Below are 24,676 nucleotides of genomic sequence, written 5' to 3'. Positions count from 1 at the left end.
TTGACTGAGGTAGCTCAGTGGGGAAGCTACTAAAATGAGCAGCAAAGTCAAACTAAGCCCCATGGCGGCGGCATCAACTCCGACTCCGTCTCCATCTCCATCTCCGACTTGAAACTGCAACTGCGACTCCGACTCTGACTCCGACTGCGACTCCCACGTCTGAGCAGGCGCATTGCACAAATTGCATTATTTGCACGCCGCGCAGTTGTCTGTTGAGTTGAGAGTGGTTGCTGTTGTTGTTGTTGTTGCTGCTGCTGCTTGGTTGTTGTTACTATTATCATCAACATTGTTCTTGTTTGGGCTTTGGCCGCTTTGGTGCGCAAATTTTCTAACGTTTTTGTGGCTCGATGCATGACGGCGGCAGCAGCGGCACTTGACGCCACGAGAACATAAACATAAAAATGCTTTTCAGCACTCGCAGCACTCGAATGGATGACGATGCTGCCGCTGTTCAACTAAACTACTCCAGTCAAAATAGCATTTTAATAGACGCAACAACTACAACTAAAACTACGACACGACGACCCGGTCTCGCTCTCAGTCTCGGCTTTATGACGCTGCAACATGTGAAAATGCTTGAGAAGAGGAAGAAATTACAAGCACACGCTTTTCTAATCTAAAAGAACCTTTTGCCTTTTTGCTGCATGTCCGAAAAAAAATGAAACGAAACGAAAAGAAAAGAAACGAATAGAAATAGAAATTTTTGACAGTGGGTTGCGGGCGGTCAAATCTTTATTTTGTGTTTTATGTTTGCGTCGAGTCCATGGCATAAAATCCAGTTAGCTTCCTTGGCCCCAAAGCAAATAGCACTTGCAACGCCCAGCTCGAGGCTCTGACTGAGTACTGAGTACAACAAGTAAGTGCTGCTCGTGTTATTGTTGATGTTGCTGTTGCTGATGTTGCTGTTGTTGTTGGTGCTTCGTGTTTGCTTTGCTGCTGAGTTGATGTTCATTTAGCTCAACGCTTAAGTTTGTGCTTACCCCATTTACTTACTCGCTTTTTGGGTGGGTGTTTTGTGTAATGAGCAACTGTTTATTGCTGTCTGAAGTTGGCAAGATTCAAGTGCTCATCATGACAGCTGTTGAATTTGCCAAGGCAAAGATGATTTATAATTGTCATAGACTTCCTGGTTTCTTCTTATTCAAACTCCAACTCGGTGAAAAGCACTGCAAACTGCAAACAGCAAACTACAAACTGCTGAGATACTCACTCAGCTCCTCTCCTCGGTTTTGTAATTGTAATCGCACACATGGCAGATACATTTCAGACGCTTCAGCTTGACAGTTGTTGGCATCATGACCTGGCCCAAAACAAACACAACAACAACAACAGCGTGCTCAAGTGCAACATTTTTGTGTGTGAGTTGTGTGTGAGTTGATAACATCAACTGTGCAACACGTTAATAGCTGTTGAAATTGCACAGAGCTTCATTTAACATTTAGCAAAGTCGATTAATTAAAATAATGGGGGCAATGTCTATTCTCTCATCCGAATTAATGATATTCCAAAAAGAACGATAGTCGAAAATGGAGCAACTGCTTTGTGCATTTATAATAAGTATTTATTATATATGCATATTTGCTATTGCTGCTACATCAAATTATCTGCAACACAACACAAAAGCGCAAATGGCGAAAATTATGCAACTTTAGCCTGACCAGAGGCAGTCAGTGGCAATTAAATTAATTACAACTGCATGAAAACACACCACGCCCGGTAGTAAGTATTTTAATTAGCATCAAATGGGCTTCATTACAACAGAAGCAGAAACAGACTCGAATGCGGTAAGTCAGTGGAGCGTTCCACAAAAAACTAAACACAGATACTATATACTAAACACAGCAACAATGATTGTAAAATGCGAAAATAGTTCAATTTAACGAGGGCCATTTGTAATTTTATTGACTGGTAGTCGATCGACTCTAGTCGCTGTGTAGTAAATGGCGAGTTCTGGGGCGCAGAGTTTTGAAATTTGGCGCAGTCGAAAACAAAAAAAAAAAAGAAGCGCCCTGAGGCGCTGGATATGTGCGATTGGCCAAGTTGTTGCCGCATTTTTCGACATTAGTTTGCAATTTGATGGCCCAAAGCTGTCACGCTTACCGAGTGGGAGAGAGAGACAAAGACAGAGAGACAGAACTGCAGATAGAGTGAAAAATATGTAAAGCAGCAAACACATTTGCAACATTTGTGACTTCTCGTCAAAAAGCTGACTTTTCCGCCAAGCAGACAATGTTTGCTAAGCAGGCACACGTCGAGCCAGCAACCGTTGAGGTCTTTTCGCTTCAGCCTCTGACATATTCCTTGTTGACGGCGCACGACTTGGCTAAGGACGGTCTCGCCACGGATTGAGGGCATCATTATGATGTGACTGTGACTGCAACTCCGTCTAAGACGACGACGACGACGATGACGACTGCTGTGACGGCAACCTTTCGGGAGGGGCATACATAAACATTTTCATTTTCGTTTTCGTTTGGCATAGAAACGTCGCCGCTTGGCACATTTATCAAAAAATGCCTTACTGACATTTCCAAGCCACTTGAACTGGGTTAGCGGTGCAGCGCATTTTTGTTGTCTTTTATTTCTCCTGCATTATTTTTTGTTGTCCATGTCGAGGTCTAAGCTCATTAATTTTATTTCTTGTGGTTTGCTTCTGGCATCGCCACGTGGCGATTTCTCAATACGCAAACGCAATTTTATTACCCGAATTTTAACTGGCCGGATTGCAAATTAGCAATCTAAGTATAACATCAAAGGGCGGCCCTGTAATGATATCAGCCCCCCCAAATCTGGACATTAATAATGCTTTGTTTTAACGATTCGAGCACTAAATCAATTAACGCCTCAAGCCTCGAACTGGTCAAGATAACAAGGCACAAAGCTAATGCCAAAAGCAAATTATTTTGACATTTGCAACCGCAATACGCCCCGTCTCTCACTGCTCTGTCTCTGATGTAATCGGATTGGCGCTGCCCAGAAATATGTTTTATCGCATTTATTATCAGCTGCACAAAATCGTCTATAATTGAAAAACTGTTAACTAGATTAGCGGCCATTAGAGACGAACGCGTTTCGAGCCAGCATTCAGCTTAACAGCAAAGCAGGCGGGCGTTGCATTTTTATACCCGCTACACATAGGATAGAAGGGTATAATGATATTGTGTTTGTGCATCTTCGATTTCATAAAGTATATGTTCTTGACCAGCATTAAAAGTTGAAACGATATTGTCATGTCCATCTATATATTGTATATTTTTATTGCAACAGTTTTTTGATATACCAAATATTGCGTTTGGTATATTTTATTGTTGATCATATATATATTTTTGATCATCCGAGGTGATATATTTGGTATATATGAAATGTAATAGTATATCGATATACCAAATATAGCTTTTGGTATATTTCAGTATTTTTTTGGTATACCAATGTGGGGATTTTAGAACCTTATAAAGGATATATTTTTTTACTTTTTTATTTGTAATAGTATATTTTGGTATATTTTGAATATAATACTAAATCAATGTACCAAATATAGTTTTCGGTATATTTCAGTATTTTTCAGAATATTCATTTTGGTTTTTATAACCTTCCAAATAATATACATTCTTGGTATATTTTAAATATAGTAGTATATGTTGGTATATTTTGAATATAATACTAAATCAATGTACCAAATATAGTTTTCGATATATTTCAGTGTTTTTCAGAATATTCATTTTGGTTTTTAGAACCTTCCAAATAATATACATTCTTGGTATATTTAAAATATGGTAGAATGTTTTAGTATATTTTGATCATAATAGTATGTTTTAGTATGTTTCTAGTATTTTTTCTCAAGCCTAATATGATTTACTTTTATGGAAACTAGATAACGGGTAACTCACAGTTGAGCATACTCATCTCTAGCTTTCTTACTTGTCGCAGCCAGTTTAGTCTTAGACAGTCAACTAGTCAGAGTAGAGTAGCTAGTCAGTTGGAGCTAGAGTTGGAGTTGGAGCTTGTTACCAAAATGGCGCTTTTGGTAAACGCCAAAGTCAAATAAATCAAAGTGCAACGGCCCGAAGGGACATGCTCTCCATTTTTTGTTTATTTAAGTGCATTCAAATAAGCCTTTTTACTTTTGCCAATCTAATTAAGTTGTTTAAGTGGAATTTGTGGCCATAAAATTATGCAAATATTGCCGCACTCGACTCGTACATTTTTGCATTCGTAATTTGCGCGTTGCCGCCCTCGGGGCCAATTCGTGGTCTCGTAAATCACAGAACGGATAACTTTTGCCTAGAGTGTGGCACGTAAAACGAGGGTGGCACCAACACTCGACTGAAGCAAATTTATAGGCCTTCTTTCAAACTAAACTTTAATCATAATTAGTTAAGGTTTTACGGTAATTAATCTTCTTCTCAGAACTTTTATTCATTAAGTCTTTGTTCTGGGAAATTGAACTTTAATCTGTAGCGACACTTTTATGTCTTTGTTTTGATCATTAAATTGGCATGCCAAACCTTTAATGTGTGCAAATTTCCATTGATTGATTTATTTCTTTAGCAATTCGAATAGAACTCAAAATGTTGGTCGCACCTGTTGTGGCGGGTTACGAGTTTAATTGGGGTTATGCTCTTTAAAACTCGCTCAAAAGAAACTTTACTGCGCGCTCGTTACAGTTACTCCGCGTGCGTGAGTGTGAGTGTGTGTGTGTGTGTGTGTGTGTGTGTGGGTAAGTGTGGAGGTGCATGTATAAAAATGTTCTCATGCTTGTAAAAAGTGCATCATGAATTTTTAATTGTCATGAGAGTCGCGAGTCTGAGACGGAGTCGGAGTTGGAGTCAACCCTAAATTGTACACGCATTTGTTTATTTGATTTTTATGATGGCTTCTTCGTGGTCAACTCAAGCTGCCGATAATGATGATGCTTGGTAATGATTATGACGATGATGATGCTGGGTTTGTTTGGTTGTTTAGTGCCCACACACGGACATAAAGATGTCAACGCTTAACTTATCAAGCTGAAGCAAGTGAAGCAACCTGTGGCAACAGCAACAGCAACAGCAGCAGACGACGCCAACGACGATCATACAATAAAAGCTACAATAATTTCTTGTTTTGAGTTTTATTTGCGTGCCGTTGCCGTTGCTGTTGTTGCGGCTGTGGTTGGACACACAAAATACAAAATACAAGTAGCGCCCACCGCTGGCCGTTTATCAAACAACAATAAACTGTAATTTATGAAAAATGCTTGTAAAATGACGATAAAACAAGTGCCAGCCAACCAAGTAGACAGACTTTGCTGCAGTTGAGGCTACAAACAAGACGACAACAACAGATACAACCACAACAACAACAATGATGATGATGATGATGACATGGACATGGACATGGACATTGCTGCCAGTCTTGTACCGAGTCAAAGCTTAAGCCATGTGGGTGTCTCTTCTCCTATGTGTGTGTATGTGTGTGTGGGGGTCTTTGGGTGCCCCCAAAGCGAAGACAAACAATTCATTGTATGCAAGTGTCTCGTGGTCGTGGCTTTCGGTCTCGCGATCCCAGCAGCTGCATCTTCACTTTGGCCTAAACATTTGACCATTGTCGACACGCTTGCTCTTTGTGTGTGCGCCCCAGTCAAGTGGGCAGCCAACGAACAACAACAACAACAGCATCAACAGCGACAACAATATCTTCAACAGCAACTGGGCAATGTTTGGGGCAGTCTGGTGACAGGTCAAACGCAAACAGCAATTGCCCAAGTCGTAAACTTTTGCTTTTCGGCTCTTTACCTAATTGTTGGCTACTACAAAAAGTTGCAAGTCAGTCCTTAAAAATGCTGATGCCACACTTTAGTCAGCCGCACCCCTTTTGCTTGGAGGGTGAGTCCTAATGGGAATGTTACCACTAGAACAATCACGTGTCGTATGCGCAATATTTTGTACAACCAATTTATGTTAATTCACGCTTCGATAGCATCAATTAAGTTGAGTTAGGAACCCTTTTCGGGGAACTTCTGCTGTCAATTAGTCATGCTTGTTAGCTTCGACATGCGAGAAGTTTGTTGTACTTTGTTTCTTGTCGAAGTTAGTCGCGAATCAGTTCTCTTTCTTTGTAAGTAAATAATTCACAAGTTATCACGACTGCTGCTTAACACCTTGGCACGCAGTGTAGACAAAAGCCAAATGCAAATCGCCTAGGGAAGAAGCTACCGCAAAGGCACGACTCATTTCAGCCAGAGAAATGAGCAGCAAGCGAAGAAATCACTAGAAAATCAACCGCATTATGTAAAACACTCGCAAACAAGCATCAGCTAACAAATTGTGAGGAGTGTCGAGTGTTGATCCTTCGCAACGCGCCTGATTAGCATAAAACGAAGAACTTGGCATTTACCTTGTCAGCACGATTCGACTATAGAGAATCTCTACCAGGTGCCATTTTTAAATAGTTGCAAAAGTATGCATTTTTATGCAAGATTTTCAATGTAAAATTTCAAGGAATACAACTGCTACAAAAGTATATAGACCTTTATGTCTGACAGTCAACAACTGAAATGTCCAAATGAAGTGTCCAAATATGGCTTTCTTAAGAGTATATGTTTAGTGTAAAATTTCAAGGAATACAACTTCTATGTATCACTCTTACAGGGTATATAAAGTATATAGAGTCCATTATGTCTGACAATCAACAACTGAATTGTCTAAATGACTCTAGAGAAATCATAATAGATTGCAGCTTGCAGTATTTACTTTTTAGAACCCATATTTCTAAGCATTGAGAGAGACAATTGGCGTACAAGTTGAGCAAAATAAAAAACAATTTATGGCGCCACGATCTGTTGACAAATTTCTCACAACACGATCCATAAATTATGTGGCCGTGACCGTGGGCTGGATGCGAGGCTGCGAGAGGCTGCTGGATAAGCTCCAGAACCCGAGATGGCTGCATCGCACGACATGTGAGACAATTTGGAATCGTAATCGTGCACTTGGTGTCACTGGAACTGGAGACTGCTGACACTATTTCTCAGGCCCGCGAATCGTTTATGCTCGTAATTTGCCGCAAATTATTTAAGAAACTGTTTCCTCAACCGCGGCACCATCTGCGAAGGTCGACACTCAAATTTCAGCAAAATTTTGCATGCTGACCCCAAAATTGAGTTGGGAGCGGTTCATGTAACTTTCTCCGCAGCTGCTTGACCAACGTCAATCGCGGCTCTATCTCTGAGGGATTCGCTCATTAAATTTTATTAGCCACATAAAGAACTTCAAAATGAACTTTGACTTGTAAACAAAAGTTATTATTTGCTTAAGACTTGAAGTATTTCTATACTCGTTTAAAAACTCATTTCTTTTCTACACTTCCAGCTTACATTATGTGGTACAATGGCAGCGAGAGCTTTGTTTCCGAGTTGTATTCCCTTTACGCCTTGGTCTTACAGGCCATTGGAGACCGAAGCATCTTCTACTACAATCCAGCTGGTCATGAGTGCAACTGGAGCTGGTTTCAGCAGCACAACTTTACGCATCAGCCGCAGTGGGTGTGGCACAGCTGGCAGCCTTATTTCTCACTGCAAAGGAACTACAACAACGAATTTTGGCTACTGGCTTGTTTGAGTGAGAAAGATTACTCTATTGAACTCATGGGTTTATCGGAGACTCTCGAGCATTTAAAGGATGTGCGAGTGATCATCGAATTGACAAGCTTAAAGAACTCTTCGAATATGGACTCTTTAGCCTTGAATATCTTGAGGTATTTTCGGCAAGAAAATATGCTGAATGTGGCATTGTATTTTCAGAACTCGCAGCTTCCACTCAGGCTCTACAGCTTCAAAGTGTTTCCCAGGTTTAACATGATTCAGCGACTGTTATCGGGAGCAACATTTGAGTTGTTTCCCAAACAGGTGACAAACCTCAAAGGCTTTGAATTGCTCGCCATGCATGATTACTCAGAACCAAACACAATACTCTATAGCGATGCGAGTGGCAAGACGCATCTTACAGGCTTCTTGTGGCACTTCATCAAAGCCTTTGGCGACAGTCTAGGTGCCAAGATGACTCCAGTGCATCCGACTTGGCCACCAGGAAGACTTTTATCTGAGCCACACATGCTGGAGTTCACCCGGAATGGCAGCGTTGACTTTGGGCTACTCACTGTGCAGGCCTCACAGAACTTTTATCAACGGTAAACAAATGTATCTTATGGATATTTGACAATCTCATTCACTCAATTCAAGTAGGGGATCTCAGTATTCGTATCCAGTTTTCATGGCCAGTTGGTGCATCATGTTACCCTTGGAGCGACCCATTCGAAGAGATGCCATGTTCGAGCACATACTGGAGACGAAGACTTTGGCTTTACTTCTGATTACCTTTGGCTGCTTTTGCCTATCGCTTGGCAGCGCAGTCGATCGATTTCCCATGTGGCGTTGCCTGCGCCTGGCTGTTAGATTCCTCGGACTTTTTGTGGTTTGTCTGTGCCTGGCTCAACTGTTCCATTTGATGGTAACACGTCCACAGCTGTCGCTCATCAAGAGCTTCGATGATTTGATTGCATCAGGTTTGCATGTCTTTGGGCTGCGAGCAGAGTTTGATATACTCGACAACGATTTTCGAGCCAGATATGCGGCTGCCTTTCGGCTGACTAGCAATCTGAGTGAGTTCTTCTGGATGCGAACAACCTTAAACACCAGCTGGGCCTACAGCATATCCTCCACCAAGTGGTACATTCTAGAGGAGCAGCAGCGACACTTTCAACGTCCGCTCTTTCGCTACTCCGATCTCTGTTTGACTGGCAGCGGTCCAGACAGCATGTTGATGGCCGAGGACTCCATCTACAAGGAGGCACTGAAGCTCTACATAATGCGGACTCAGCAGTCGGGATTGCTTTTGCGCTGGCTGCAATACAGTCTCTACGACATGGTGGAAGCGGGTCGCATGCAGCTCAAGGATCACAGCGTGCCCCTCGAGATGCGCGCACTGGGCGTGCAGGACTTTCGGCAGGTTTGGGGATTATGTGGCGCGGTGTTGCTTGTGGCACTGATCGTGTTTGGCATTGAACTGCTGTGGTTCTATGTCAATGTGTGTCTGAATCACTTGTAGAAGCCACAGAAAAGTCATTGTTGTTGCCTCTCTTTGTGGTATATGAAACAAGAAAGTCGAGTGTGTTCGACTATGAGATACCCGCTACTCATATTGAATAAAAGCAGAATACTGCGGTATTCATTTTGAAATATACTAAATTAATATACCGCAAAAGTACTCAAAATATACTAAAGGATATATTTTGTATATTGATATAGTATATATGTAATCTCATATCGAATAAAAGCGAAATAGTGGGGTATTCATTTCAAAATGTACTAAATTAATATACCACAAATATACTGAAAATATACTAAATTATATATTTTGTAAATTGCTATAGTGTGTTCGACTGTGAGATACCCGCTGCTCATATGGAATAAAAGAAAAATAGTGCGGTATTCATTTTAAAATATACTAAATTAATATACCGTAAAAATACTGAAAATATACTAAAGGATATATTTTGTATATTGATATAGTAATACATTTAACATATACCATTTTAAATTTTAAAATATACCAAATTAAATACCACAAAAATACTACATATACTACTATACTTTGGTATATTAATATAGTACTACATTAAAAATATACCAAATTAATATAACATAAAAATACTACAAATGTAAGAATGCTATATTTGGTATGCAAAATATACCAGACCAAAAGCTACAAAGACCCCTTTTAAGTAGGTGCTTATAGGTTTCAAGATACCTTCTTCTGTCTGCCTTCTACCCTATAAGTAGCGGGTATAACTAAATGCAAATTGGCTGTCTTGCACCGCAGTCACCGCAACATCACGACGAACGACACGAAAACTCATTTCAGCCACCGAATTGAGGGGCAACCACAAAAGAAGAAACCAAAATTATGCTAAATTCAGGCAACAAGCAGCAACACCTGCGAGAAATACGGGACGAGAAATTCCTCAAGAGACAAAAATCAATGTCAACAACAATTTTTCAAACCTTTCAAATACGAGTAATTCGTTAAAACTCAAAGTAATTAAAACAAGAATGAAAGGATTTTGAAATGTTTCTTTTCGGGTTGTTGATTTTTGCATGCAAAGCCGAGTGCATAATAATATGCAGGAATTTATTAAAGCTCTGAAATGCAAAAGTCTTGCCCTTACCTTGGAACCAATCGCATGACTCAGACTCAGACTCAGATTCAGTCAGACGCTGGCTGGCTGACCAATCTGGTGGCCTGGTGACCGCGTCATCGTGGTCCGCGTGGTCGTCCAGGTGTTCAATTAAACACTGACGTTGACCTTAATACTCGAGTCAGCGAGTGAGCCGCTGTGTTGCAAGACTGCCAGAATTTTTGACAAATTGTCGCTGAATGTGCACCGAAATCAAGTTTATGGTCAATTTGCTTGAACAACTTTTCAAAAAAGAAAAATACTCCACACGCATGAAAGAGAATAGCCCATAATCCATCGGAGCTTGTAGTCAACTCTTTCAACTCTATCAGCGTCTGTGTTGTGGTGGTAGAAAGTTGTGGCTGCTGGCAAAGCTGGCATTAAAATACCAAAAATAGTCAACGCAAGCGATGCCAATTCCGAGGTGTTAAAATACGTTAACGTATGCATTAAAATTGCTGATGAAGCGCGTCTTGTTGTCTGGCTTGGGCTGAGGATTACCAAATATTTGCGATTGCTGCCAAAAGTCAAAAGAAATCAATCAAAATGCCACAATCAACAACAATAGCAGCAACAGCAGCAGCAGCACCAACTACAACAGCAACAATACCAACGCCAACTTGCAACAAAGCAACAGCAACTGCAACTGCGGCAACACACGCCAGCCAGAAGACAGAAGCGACAGTCTGACGTGTGCCTAAGACGCTTAGTGGCTGCCTGCTAGACGGCTGCTTGGCTGTTGTTTGTTGCTGCTTGCTGGTTGCTGGCAAACAGACAGACAGAGAGAGAGACAGTTGGACAGACATCCCCTCGTCTCCAAGTGGACAACAAAACGCCTCCAACACTTTTGGGCGCGAAAATGTGTTGCCATTGCGCCGATGCCAATGCTCGTGGTTGTTGTTGTTACTCTTGTTGCTGTTGTGCTAAGTTTTCCCCCAGCCAAGTGTTTGCCAAGTGCTTTAGCAGTTGCAGTTGCAGGGGCGTAACGGCTTAGCTGCTCAACGAAAGAAAAAGAGCGACAGAGAGAGAGAGAGAGAGAATTACGACTCATGCGCTGCATATAAAATAAATAAGCCAACGTTGATCTTCATTTGTTGTTGTCAAGAAGTTGACATGACTCTGCCATTGCCATCGGGTCTTGACACATATTTGCATACACAAAATGCGCCGAAAATGTTGACAAGTGTCAGTCAGGCAAACGATTCTGATTCGTATTTGTATTCGTATTCGTATTCGTTCTCAGAGTCTTGGAAGCTGGAAGCTGCTGACGATCGTGTTGTGTTCGAAATTTGCATGTGGTCGCATCTCACGCTTTGGCCAAAGAGATTTCGGAATACATTTTGCGGTTTTGGGCCAGTGAAATTTCATTGCGATCCATCGAGCGCACCTTTATGGTCTATTATACTAACGGGAATGCCCCGAGAGCAAACCGGAGCCGCTCGTCGTCGTCGTCGACGTCGGCAATAATAATAAGTAAATTGATTGAAATGTGCGATATCATGTTAGCCGCAATTGAACGGAAATGGCCAACCGGCAACCAACCGACCTCCTCCCCGCACACACACACACAGTTTTTGTGGTAGCGCATTCAATGTCGATTTCATTTTGCACCCGAGGCGCAGATACGCAGATAGACTGAGAGACGGACTCCGAGTGGGGTTGGGTCAGTTTTGCTGGCTGCTGGCTGCTGGGTCGATGCCAATGCCAAGTCGGGGGCAGGGTGCGGCCATGACGCCCACCCAGCTTGCCCAGCGGGCAATCAGTTAAGGTCGGGGCCGGGATCGGCTATCCACATGGCTTAAATAAATCATTAGCGCTTTGTTTATGTGCCTCCAAAAAACGGTTGCCAAACGAATGCGTTCTATGCTCACCATCGAGTGAGTTACATAATTGCCAATTAATTCATTAGCTTGTGCACATTCGATGTTATATAACATTTGATCCCATGTCGAGTTTCGCAGTTCGCAAGCAAGTTCGTTGCCTAAGTCTTTTGATGTGCGTGTGCAACAACAAAAAACTAAAAAACTAAACAAAAATTAAGATCTGCACCAATTTGCAGCAGCCGCTTGGCGACATGTTGCCGGCATGTAATTAGCATGCTAACTTGCTGTCATACTCTCAGTTTGTCTCTTGCTTTGCTTCGTTGCTGCTGCTGCTGCTGCGGCTACACCAAAGTCAAGCTCTGGGCGCACCTGCAACAGTTGCCGCTTCCGTTGCCGTCGCGTCGTCGTCGTCGTTGTCGTCGTCGTCATTTCAAATGATCTCATAAAATGCTACTTAACACGTCTTTGTTGTTGTCGATGTTGTTGGTCGGCACCTTAAACTCAACCGCAATGATAACTCTTTGGCTCGTGCAAGCAACTGGGTGCCGATTTTTATTGACTTTTCATTGATTGCCGACGCGAGGCACAACAAAAAAACAGAGTTACCAAAAAAATATTCCTTTTAATGACGCCGGCTTTTTTTGGCACATGCGTAATTAAAACACTGTCGAAATGCGCGAAATGTCGCTGTTGTGATTTTTGTCTCAACTTAATACCCTGTGCGTGTAAAAGGTGGAGGATTTTAACATTCTTAAATGTAGGTGAAATATGAAGTTATTTGTAATGAAACTCTTTTAATAAAATGTAAATAAAATATACATATAGTAAGAGCTTCTTACGAACGAAACATTTTTATTGCTTAAGATATACTAATTTACCAAATATAGCCTTTGGTATACTTTAGTATTTTCGATATGTGAATTCGGTATATTTTAAGAATAATACTGCACTGTTGTACCTTAATGGGTATTCAGTATTTATTAGAATTCAGTATATTTTGGTGTATAGATTCAGTATATTTTAAGAATAATACCGCACTGTTTTAGTCTTATTAGAATTTACAATTTTTTCGGTATATTCATTTGGTATATTTTAAGAATAATACCGATTTTATTTACTCCTGGTTTTTTTTTTGTATTTTAATTTGGTATATTTTAAAATTGATACCGCAGTGTTTTACGTTTATTCAAAATGGGTATCTCACAATCGAGCACACTAAAGTGTAGCTTTCTTGCTTCTTTTTCTCTCAACTTCATACCCTGTACATAGGAAAAGTGGAGTGTTTAAAATTTTTCGAAAAGTATTTGCTGACATATGAAGTTATCTGCGGGTTAATATATGTATGTAAAATAAAATACAGCATTCGAAACTATTAAACAATTTACTACTGGTTGCTGTGTGAATATAATTAACTTTTTATTCCTTTCAATCCACAAGATATGTAGAGTATATCGAAACTTTTAATTTATAGTTTGTCGTAATTTTTGTCACTTTTTGCCTTTGCATTTGGCAACACACTTTCCTATGGCCCAAAAGTCGCACTGATGTAATGCTTTTTAATACATTAATGGACCCCTTTTTTTGTGCACATGCAAATGTATGGTTTCCTGCCAGCGCTGACAGCAATAGCCACAGATATTATAACAGCAACGAGAGCAACAAAAACAACTGTGGCCCATAAATAGGCAATTTTCGCTTTGGCCGTTTAACGCCAACACCGAAATTGAGGCTCGGAACAGCCCCGAACATTTGGAGCTGGTTTGCAACGAATCGAATCGATTATCGTGCACTTAACACCAAGCAGCTCTTTAACCTGTGCACTGCTCTCGGTCCAAATTGGTAGAGGGAGCGATGTAGGGGGAGGGGGAGGGGGAGTGATGTTGTTACCCTTTAAGGTTGCTTTCTGTAACAATTTTCCAAAATATTTTCAATCAAAAACTAGGCGGTAACTGCAGCAGCATGTACCGAGCGTTGATTGCACTTGAACATGATTGAAACACAGCGGCGGCCACAAGAGCCACAATCAAGGCCAACACTGGCATCATTATCAGTTTCAGCGTCAGCCTCAGTCTCAGCCTCGGTCTCGGTCTCAACATCGGCATTGACTTCGTGCTGATTATCAGCATGTGCACTGGCTGCCTGACAACGTCAGCGACGACGACGACGACGACGTCGCTGCATGTGCTTTTGCCCTCGATCCATAGATCAAGATCATAAATAGCAATAAGCCCCGGCCAGACAATGTCTGCTAACTGTTTCAGGCAATCAATCAATCCATCTAGCCGATGCTGCTGCTGCCGCTGCTGCTGCGCCAACTGCAGCTGCTCAGTTGACGCCGACAGCATTTCGCGAGCTGAGCCTCGCGCCTCGCCTCGCACTTCGCACCGCTTGCTGCCCATTTGGAAAGTTCATTCAGTTGCGCTTCAGTTTTTTTCTCTTGCCTTTTTTTTCCTCTCTTCGGCTGCTGCATTATAAAACGTGATCGATTGATTTGTGAGATCGTAGCGGGAACTGCGGCAGCACCATCGTCGAGTACAGCTAGAGTTGCAGCTGAAGCTGAAGCTGGAGCGCCGCCGCTTGCAAGTTCAACAAGCCGATTGACTGACTGACTGCTGACTAGATAATTGTGGCGTTCTGCTGCCGCTGACGCTACTTTTTTCTATTTTTTTTGCGCTAAACAGCTGAAGCTCGAATCGAAGCTGAAGAGCTGCCTGCCACATAGCTGAGGCATGCAGCACATTCCACTTGGCCGGGCAACTTCTCCATCTCCAACTCCAACTCCATCGCCATCTCCATCTCGTTCTCCGGTTTCCTGCTCTCTCGCTGAAAGCGGCCAATCTGTCAGCCTGACAGTTGGCCCAGTCACAGAATTTAGCCGGCCGCCGCTGTCGGCATTGCATTTGATGATTGATGATTGTTGAAACGCGAACAAAATTATGATTAAATAAGTAATTGTAGTTAAACAAAACGGCGATAGCGATAGCGACGAGCAGCACGATTGAGCCAAAGTGGTCAGTGACAGTCTCACAAAAAAACAGGATGGCAAAAAGATGTCTTTGAGAATGCAACTAATCAAATACTCTGCACAAAACATTTTACACTTAACGAGCTAATCACCTCAATTATTAATTTAAAGAAGGGTATTTTTTTAGTAAGGAACAATTTTAATTTAAAACTAGTATCCTACCCGCCAAAACAATGCGGTATTTTTTTTTAAATATACCAAATAATACACAGCAAAATACTAAAAATACCTCAGGCCATATTTGATATATCTATGAAATGCTACTGAAATATTATATTCGAAAATTCTAGAAAAATACCGAAGGTCATAGTTAGTACAACGACGAAATACTATATTAGAAAATACTAAAAAAACATATTTTAAAAAAATATACCAAATAAATATACCAAAATACTAAAAATACCTCAGCTCATACTTGGTATATCGATGAAATGCTACTGAGATACTATATTCGAAAATACTAGAAAAATACCGAAGGTCATAGTTAGTACAACGACGAAATACTATATTAGAAAATACTAAAAAACGTATTTTAAAAAAATATACCAAATAATATACCGCAAATTACTAAAAATACCTCAGGTTCTACTTGGTATATCGATGAAATGCTACTGAGATACTATATTCGAATATACTAGAAAAATACCGAAAGTCATAGTTGGTATATCAATTAAATACTACTTTAGAATATACTAAAACACATACCGAAAGTCATATTTGGTATATCGGTGAAATACTACAGTCTAAATACTATATTCGAAATACTACATTCGAAATATACCACAGAGCTCAAAATATACCAAATCGTTTGCTTTATTTGCCAAACTCTGGTTAGCGGTTATAACTTAAGCGAAGCCATAGATGAATATAGAATAAGAAGACAGCGATGTTGCCTTGGTGAATGCATTTTTGTAACTTGCAGCGACATAAAATTAACTAAGCAGCGATCAAGATATCGAGCTACACTGCTTTTTTTTGGTCAGCTTGTCGAGGTCTAGGTCAGAGCAGACAACGTGTGCTTGTGGCTGCCACACACAGCTTTGGTGGTCTGGTAAACTCAACATAAGGTCAAAAGCTATTATAAACAGACTCACGAATCGAACACACTAATACTAACACTAACACATGTGAACAGCGTTAAATAGCACGAAATATGAAAATAGTAAAATAACTTGGCACTTATAATAAATTCAAAATGCTCGGCAATTAAATCGTAAATTTTTACAACTACAAATTTACAGTTATTAAAAGCATAATTTGCTGTTGCCGGCTGCTATTATTAATTACTACAACAGTTTGGTGTCACGCTGCACACAAAAACAACGGGCGACGTTACGTTTGTTGCATTCGTCGAATAAGTAGTCGAACGAAAGACTTAGGCAACGAACTTGAGTTCAATCAACAATTTTCAATTTAAATGCATTTGTTGTTGTTGTGGTCGCAAGCGCTGCGCAAGTCATTTGTGCACTGGCACGTTTTTTGCTTTTTGTTTTTTTGTTATGTGTGCTAGAGTCGATTGTACCGAGGGTTGCCTCAAACATTTCGCAGCTCTCTCCAGACACATTTTTATAATTTCATAACTGCAATGCTTGTGGCACACTGCGGCCGGCGCACGTGTTCCCCCGAAAACGGAAAACGGAGCCCATTGCTAATCGGCCATAGTTGCCAATGTCGTTTGTTGGCTTCGCCTTTTGTCTGCTTCGATTCAGTTCAGTTCAGTTTTGTCCAAAGCCGATGCTTATCGGCAAATGTGTTGAATGCTTGGCGAGTGCGCGCGCAGTTGTTGTTCAAAAAAATTAATTAGAACAAAATACAAAACGCGCAAATATTTTCAATAATGGGCGTGCCGGGCTTCGTATTTTGTATTTTCTGTATTTGTTTAGTCCAAACAATTGGCAACAATTTGTGGCAACAACTGCCAGTCAGAGTTGCAGTCAAAGTCACAGACAGGCATGACGATGTGGCAGGCAGCAACGAGCAGCCAACAGCGAGCAGCCGTGGCGCTATCGCGATTTATGTTTCTATGAATTATTTGTTAAATTGGCTGCCCGCACATGTGCTGCCTCGGACTATTGACGAAAGGTTTTGCAGGCCAATCAAATCAAAAAAGGCAGCCACCACTCCACTTCACTCGAGTACTCTAGTAACACATTTTGTTGTAGGTACGGTGAAGAAAAAAACTGGTTTGATGCAAAATTTCCAACTAATTAGGCGTGGTGGCTTTTAATCAAAACGATTAAAATGCTTTCCGACAATATTTTTCCACGCCTAATCAAAGACTTTATGCCATTTTTTGCATTGCGCTCATGACAGCTGCAATAACCAACTGACTAAAACCTGAAGCGCAACCCGAGGCTCCAAAAAGTGAAGCTGAAACTGAAGCCAGGAGGGGAGCAGGGCGGAAACGGGGGCCAGGCTTGGTTTGGCGTGGCGTTGCCATATCAAATTGTGCTACAATTTATTAAAAACGAAATATGTGCGACTCGATTCAGACGGGGCAACAGGGAGACGACGACGACGACGATAACAAGTTGTCGAACCAGATGTCAAAGCGATTTGCAAATATTTGACAAGCGCAAAACACCGACACCGAAAAGCAAAATGCGGCAGGACAACAAGTTGCAACAATAAACGATCATTACATGCGACTGAATGTCGCGCTAAAATAGTTGGAGCAGAAATGTGCGATGAAAGCAGAAAGATGATACCAATTGAAATTGAAATTAGAACAGGCGATAAAATGTTGAATTGCTTTGTAAACAAGAACTATGCAAACAACCTGATCTGTTATGAGCACTTATTATAGTCACTATCTATAGTATATATATTCTTGATCAGCGTCAACAGGCGCTTTTTCAATATTTGGTATATTTTGAATGGAATAGTAAATAAGTAAATATGCCAAATATTGCATTGGTCAACAGCCATGTTTATCAATATTCGGTATATTTTGAATGGAATAGTATATCGATATACCAAATATAGTTTTCGGTATATTTCATACTCTTTTCGGTGAATTAATTCTTGGTCAGCGTCAACAGCCATGTTTATCAATATTTGGTATATTTTGAATGTAATATTATGTCGACAGACCAACTATAGTTTTCAGTATATATATTTTTTTTAATATTATTTATTGGAAACTCATTCAAACCCTATTAAAACCTGAACCCTCTAATTGAATTGTAAAATTTCCTTTATGCCTCGCAACTCGTGCATATTTTGTAAAGTACTTTTTTCGAACAACTATCGCAACGATCTTCTTTGAGGCAGCGTCATCGCGGCGTCAACATAATAATAACATAAAAATTTATTTTATTTTTATTTTCAATTTAATTTTATTGAAAATCATCAGATCATGTTCCCCCAACAACAAAAATATATAAAAACAACATCCAAAAATAAAGTCGCGTGGCGGGGACCGAGAGACGCAGATGTTGTTTCATTTTTCGCAGTCAGGCAGCAAAGGGAAAACCAAAAATTTAATACAACACGCGGCGGCTGCAGTTGCGCACGCATTAAAACCGCAACGGAGCCCAAGACGATATTGAGTCTGTCTTCTTCACTCTTCTCCCCTCTATCAGTGTGTTAACCTTCGCGGTTGTTGCCACCGGGGCCTCAGTTTTTTTTGGGCCTGGCCACTTTTCGGCCATTGTCAGCTTGGCAAAAATCTGATAAGTCGCATTATAAGAACATAAAAACACCCAAACCAGAAAACGTAAACGAAACATACACGAGGGAGAGAAAATAATTTCAGCCTGTCTTCTGCTCTCTGTCGCTCTCTCTTTCCCTCTCTCCCTCAGACAACAACAAGGCCGAAACCGAAATATGCAACATGCATGTTGTTGTCGTTGTTGTGGTCGTCGCCAAAGCAAAGCCGAAACGATGCAAAAATACTTTTGGGGCCATGCCACGAAATGAAGTTGCAACAAGATACTGTACTTTACTTAAGGGCAAGTAGATGCACAACTGATACACGGACGCGGACTTGATTTCGCCTTTATGGGTATTTCTTCAGCTGCGCTGCGAGCTTTAATTTCTTGTGCAAACTTCGGGCCACTTGATGGGGCGTGTTAAGGCTTAACAGTGTGTGTGTTGCATGTTGCAGCAGCAGCGAGTGCCCTCATTAAGTTCAACAAGGATGCAGGCAGGCAGAGAACATGCAACAAGTAACTGCTCCTTGGCCAATGTAAATTTGCACTACGTGCGCATCATTTTGAGGTGTTCAATCAGCGTTCGCTTGCAACTTGAAGCTGGTCACACTTAACGATCGTGTGGCAACTAATTACACTACGCATTTCCGAGCTCTTATTCAATTATAAATACCCAAATTATTCACATTCTTTGTTGCTCAATATTCGTTGTTATTGTTAGAAATTATTAACATCGTTTTTGGTTGCTTATTCACTTGACTGGTTTGTTTATTTTTAGCTATGGATTGGCCTCTCGGTGAAACTGTAAAACGCCTTTGGCCTCATCTCCATCTCCAGCTCTTCTATCTTCTCATCTCCAACTCTGATTGATGGCGTCGACAACAACAAGCGATTTGGTTTGATTTATTTTTAGCTGTTATTTGCTTTGATTTGCTTTGATCAAGCGGCACAAGATGATGATGAAGCTGGATGTTTGAAGTGCATTTTGAAAATCGTTTAACATTTCGAGCATTTTGAATGTTAATCAATTAAGTCGATTTGTTTGGCCCATGTTCGGGCATTTAGGCCTAATAATCAGCTATGCGGAACTGCAAGTTTGCCCAAATATTTTTCGTTGGTTTCGGTTGCTTTTCGCTAGTAGACTAATTACTTTGGCACTCAACGAGCGAGCACTTACTTCTAAACAACTCGGCATGCTTTCATCTAGCTGAAATGCAGCCAAACTGCCACATCAATGAGGCATGTGGTCGAAGCTGCGACTGCGACTGAGGCTGGCTGTGGGTCAGCTTTGTACAACGGAAAAAGCCACCCGGACAGTGGTCAACCTACTTTGGCAGCACGCCACACGAAGTGAGGCTTGTGGCTTGTGTTGTAGCCACAAAAGGTGATGATGAGGTTGATTACTTCAACTTCCACTTCAACTTGCATTGGCGACTTTCCTTCTAATTTGAGCTGAGCTGTACAAATAATCAAAATTTTTAGCGCTCGCTTTGTGGCATTTAATTTGATTTTCAGCACGTTTCGGACGTTTAATTGAAAACCATTTTCGACTGCTTCGACTGCACTTCGATGGGTGTCAAAATGAGCGCACGTTTTTGGACCACAACTTTCACCCATTTCGTAGGCGTTGGCTAGGGCAAAAAAGTTTGGCAATGTTTTCAGTCTCTTTTTTTTTCATCTAATTATTTGGTTCATTTTCATGGGCAACATTTGGGGGAAAAAGCTGGTCGCAATTCAGTAGAATAAAAGCTGAAATTATTAAGAAATTAAATCGAGAAAACGAAACACAAATTTTCAAAGTTGCACGCGCCACACGCCACATGCCACACGCCACGCGCAACATCGATATTGCTGTCAGCACTTGACCCAATGCCCAGACAATGGCTTTAATTTCTGGCTGTCCATTTGTAAAGTTTAGCTTTATTTTTCGGGTTACGTTGCGGGTGTGGCGCATCTTTTTCTTCTTCTATTTTGTATTTTTTATTATTTATTGTTATTTTTGTTGTTGTTGTTGTTGTATTTTGTGTATTTCGTATTCTGTTTTGTTTTGATCTTTGCGCGTCGGAAAACAATAAAACAAAAAATCACAAAAACACAAAACACAAGGCAAATTGTCTGCCAGCCCCACGTCGATCGTCGGTCTCTGATGATGGCCTGGTCAAAATGCTTGATGCCCTTACAAATGGCGCTTTTTGATTTCGTTTTCGTTTTCATTTTGGCTTCGCCATGCCATGCCATGCCATGCCATGGGTCAACGTTTCTGGGCGTCTTGACCTGGCTTAAATGAAAAACCATATTTCTCCTGATGCCTGGCCCCAGTTTTTGACGTGCGATCGATTGCGCCTGTCTGCCGGACCAAAATTTGTTGCTCGACTGCGGCTACGACTGCGTCTTGGGCGTCTCTGTGGCCTAGCCTGACCTGATTTCAATTTTTTTAGGTTGGGCAGCAAAAGTCATGCACTTGCCGAATCCGAAGAAATCCGAATCCGAATCCGCAAAGCGAAGCAAACGAAATCCAAATGCGAGTTGCCATTGGAAATTGCCTTCTAATTAAGTGCATTTCATTTAATTAATTTAAACTAACTGTAAATTGGGCGCGGTGGCGTCGTCGTCGTCGTTGTTGGCCAACGACCAACGACCAGAATTGCCGCATCGAAGCATCGAAGCAACGAGCTCGTTAAGAGGACCAAATCGAGGGCCAAAGACGACGACCAAGTTTATTAGTTCGTGCCTTCATTTCGTAATTACTTCAATTGATTTTGCGCTGCTGATGGCTTTGCCACGGCCGAATCACAGACTGAGAAGGGAGGGGATGAGGGGAGGGGAGAGGAGGGAGGGAAGTCAACGGGATCTAACAAACGAATTGAACGGAACTAAACCGAAACCGAACTCAACTAAAACTTCATTGCGACTCTTTGCGCGCTTCGTTGCCTTTGATTGTAAATCAGTTTACTTTGCCATTTAGAAGCATTTGTGTTGTTGCTGTTGTTGGTTGTTGTTGTTGTTAGTGACTCGCGGTTGTTGGTGGTGTTTGCCAGTTGGCAGTTTGCCTGCCTTGGCTTTGCCTTGTACAAAAGGTGAAATCACGATTTTCAAGTGCATCGCCATCGATATACAATGAGTACAAGCCCCAGCAACTGGCTGCAACTGCTTGCTGGCTGGCTGGCTGGATGGGTTGCAACTGCCCCGTTGCAAATTGTAACTCTAACTGTACAACAGGTTCAAAGTATCTCTTAACAGGTACGCCTGACAATGCAGAGCATACAGCCAGAGCCAGAGAGCATCGAATTGCTGTAGTTTGCCTTTAATTATCACCAAGCATTTCAACGATTTCCAACCAAACTAGGCAAATAAATTTCAAATACTTGCTGCGGTGCCCCAACAACAGAAAAACAGCAAAGTTAATTAGTTTTTCTGGGCCCCATTCGAGAAATCACTCAATTAGATTAACTTTTTTGACCGGCGAAAGGCTGCCAAAATGTGGCAATTACTTGTTAGTCCGAGATGCATATAAAATGGTATCAAGGGTAAAGTGTGCAGAAGTGAGGCAAATAATCAATACTCTTACATATAAGAGAGACTATTTTATTATATGAAAATGCAAACAATTTAATGATAAACTTCTTATATCAATCTCAGTCTTTAATGTATAAGATCATTAAGATTATTAGATCAATCTTATTAAATACATATGTTCACACTTTAAGGACTCCTTCAAAGCATCTCAAACATCTTCACTTCATTGTTAGACTCCAAACAAAGTGCACACAAAAGAATCAAATGTGGCAATTACTTGTTAGTCCGAAATGCATATAAAATGGTATCAAGGGTAAAGTGTGCAGAAGTGAGGCGAATAATCAATACTCTTACGTATAAGAGAGACTATTTTATTATATGATAAACTTCTTAGATCAATCTGAGTCTTTAATGTATAAGATCATTAAGATTATTAGATCAATCTTATTAGATACATATGTTCACACTTTAAGGACTCCTTCAAAGCATCTCAAACATCTTCACTTCATTGTTAGACTCCAAACAAAGTGCACACAAAAGAATCAAATGTGGCAATTACTTGTTAGTCCGAAATGCATATAAAATGGTATCAAGGGTAAAGTTTGGAGAAGTCAGGCGAATAATCAATACTCTTACATATAAAAGAGACTGTTTTATTACATGAAAAAAGCAAATAATTTAATGATAAACTTCTTAGATCATTAAGATTATTAGATCAATCTTATTAAATACATATGTTCACACTTTAAGAACTCCTTCAAAGCATCTCCAACATCTTCACTTCATTGTTGTACTCCAAACAAAGTGCACACAAAAGAATCAATGGCCATAAACATGAACAGCGTGTGAGGTCAACGAGGAGGCAGCGACTCACGTGATAATCATGTGAAAATACTCGTACTTTGATTTAATAAAGTAGCCAACTTTGGCAGAACTGGCAGCCAACTATAACAATAATTTTGCAGCCTTAATCGCATCTAAACGTTGTTCAAGCTAAAGCGCGCACAGCTGCGAACTGCTGCGAATGGTTATAGCCAAGCTGCATCCAAGCCAAGCAACCCGCACAGGTCAGAAGGCAGCCGGCAAAGTTCGCCGGCATCAACACCTTGGTTTAAACTCGAAGATGGAGTTGGAGATGGAGATGGCAACGAGAGAGTCTTTGGCTTTGGCAAACTTCGATGCTGACCCATGGCTGGGCTAATTGACAGTATCGTGACTAAAATCAATTTGTTGTGTGCAGCAAAAGCAACAAATTTCCAGTTGTTGCTGCCGCTTCGGCTTCGGCTTTGGCTGCTGCTGATCCCTCTATGAATGATTTACGATGCGTCGTATGCGGCTGTGACCCCAAAGTTCGACGTTGTTGAAACATCAAAAAAAAGCTAACATCAGCCTCAATCCTGGGTACCAGACTCTAGACTCCAGCACTCATCGCACTCAGTCACAGGTCCGCCGCAGATTATGTGTTTGCTAGTGACGCCCGCCTCATAATCAGCAGCACATAAACAACAACATCAGCAGCTGACCACCGCATTGATCAGCCGCAATGATGATGATGATAATAGTAAGTAAAAAAGTAAAAGATAGAGTCGAGTGAGCTCGACTGCGATACCCGCTACGCATATTCAATAAAAGTGCGATATTATTTTTAAAACACACCATATTAATACACTAAAATATATCGAAGTCCATATCTGGTATCAAAACATTCCATATTGAACAAAATACAACAACTTACTAAACTACAATGCTAAAATATACTGTAAAAATCGCATATCTAGTATATGGAGACACTATGACATTCGAAATATACCACAGAATACAAAATATACTGAATAAGTACACTAAAATACTATAATATATAATAGACTTCTATGATACTATGACATTCGAAATATACCATAGAATACAAATTATACCAAATAAGTACACTAAAATACTATAATATACTGACTTCTATTATACTGTGACATTCGAAATATACCATAAAATACAAAATATACCAAATAGGTACACTAAAATACTATAATATACTTTTTTTTTTTCATTTTATTTTATTAAGTGAAGAATCAGTACAGCAAATTTAAAGTACCTTAACATCACAGGAGTATCAAATATATAAAAATAAACCAAACCTCAACACAAATATGAGGATTACAACTATAATATACTGACTTTTAAATCTGGTATATCGTTATACTATCATATTTGAAATATACCATAATCTAAAAAGTGTACCAAATAAATACACCATCCAGCTAAACATACCGCAGTCTATATACAGTATATCAATATACTATTACACTCAAAATACTCCATAGAGTTCAATATATATCAAATTAATACATTTAAAATACTAAAATATACAGAAAGCAGTACTTGATACAGAGTGCAAAATATACCAAATAAATATACTAAGACAAAAATATACCGAAGGCAGTTTATTTATC

General features: G+C 40.5%; 1 protein-coding gene across 1 annotated transcript; it reads left to right on the top strand.

Moving 5' to 3' along the window:
- Window positions 1-6,804: 6,804 nt before the first annotated feature.
- On the top strand, window positions 6,805-9,083 carry LOC117574479 (uncharacterized). The gene is made up of 3 exons (XM_034258317.2): window positions 6,805-6,940; window positions 7,350-8,166; window positions 8,219-9,083. The coding sequence occupies exons 1-3, from the start codon at window positions 6,805-6,807 to the stop codon at window positions 9,081-9,083; spliced, it is 1,818 nt and encodes a 605-aa protein (XP_034114208.2).
- Window positions 9,084-24,676: the final 15,593 nt, after the last annotated feature.

Source organism: Drosophila albomicans, chromosome 2R, assembly GCF_009650485.2.
Source record: "Drosophila albomicans strain 15112-1751.03 chromosome 2R, ASM965048v2, whole genome shotgun sequence".
Taxonomy (NCBI): Eukaryota; Metazoa; Arthropoda; class Insecta; order Diptera; family Drosophilidae; genus Drosophila; species Drosophila albomicans.
Note: the sequence above shows the minus strand (reverse complement) of the source record. Positions and strands in the feature narration are given on the sequence as shown.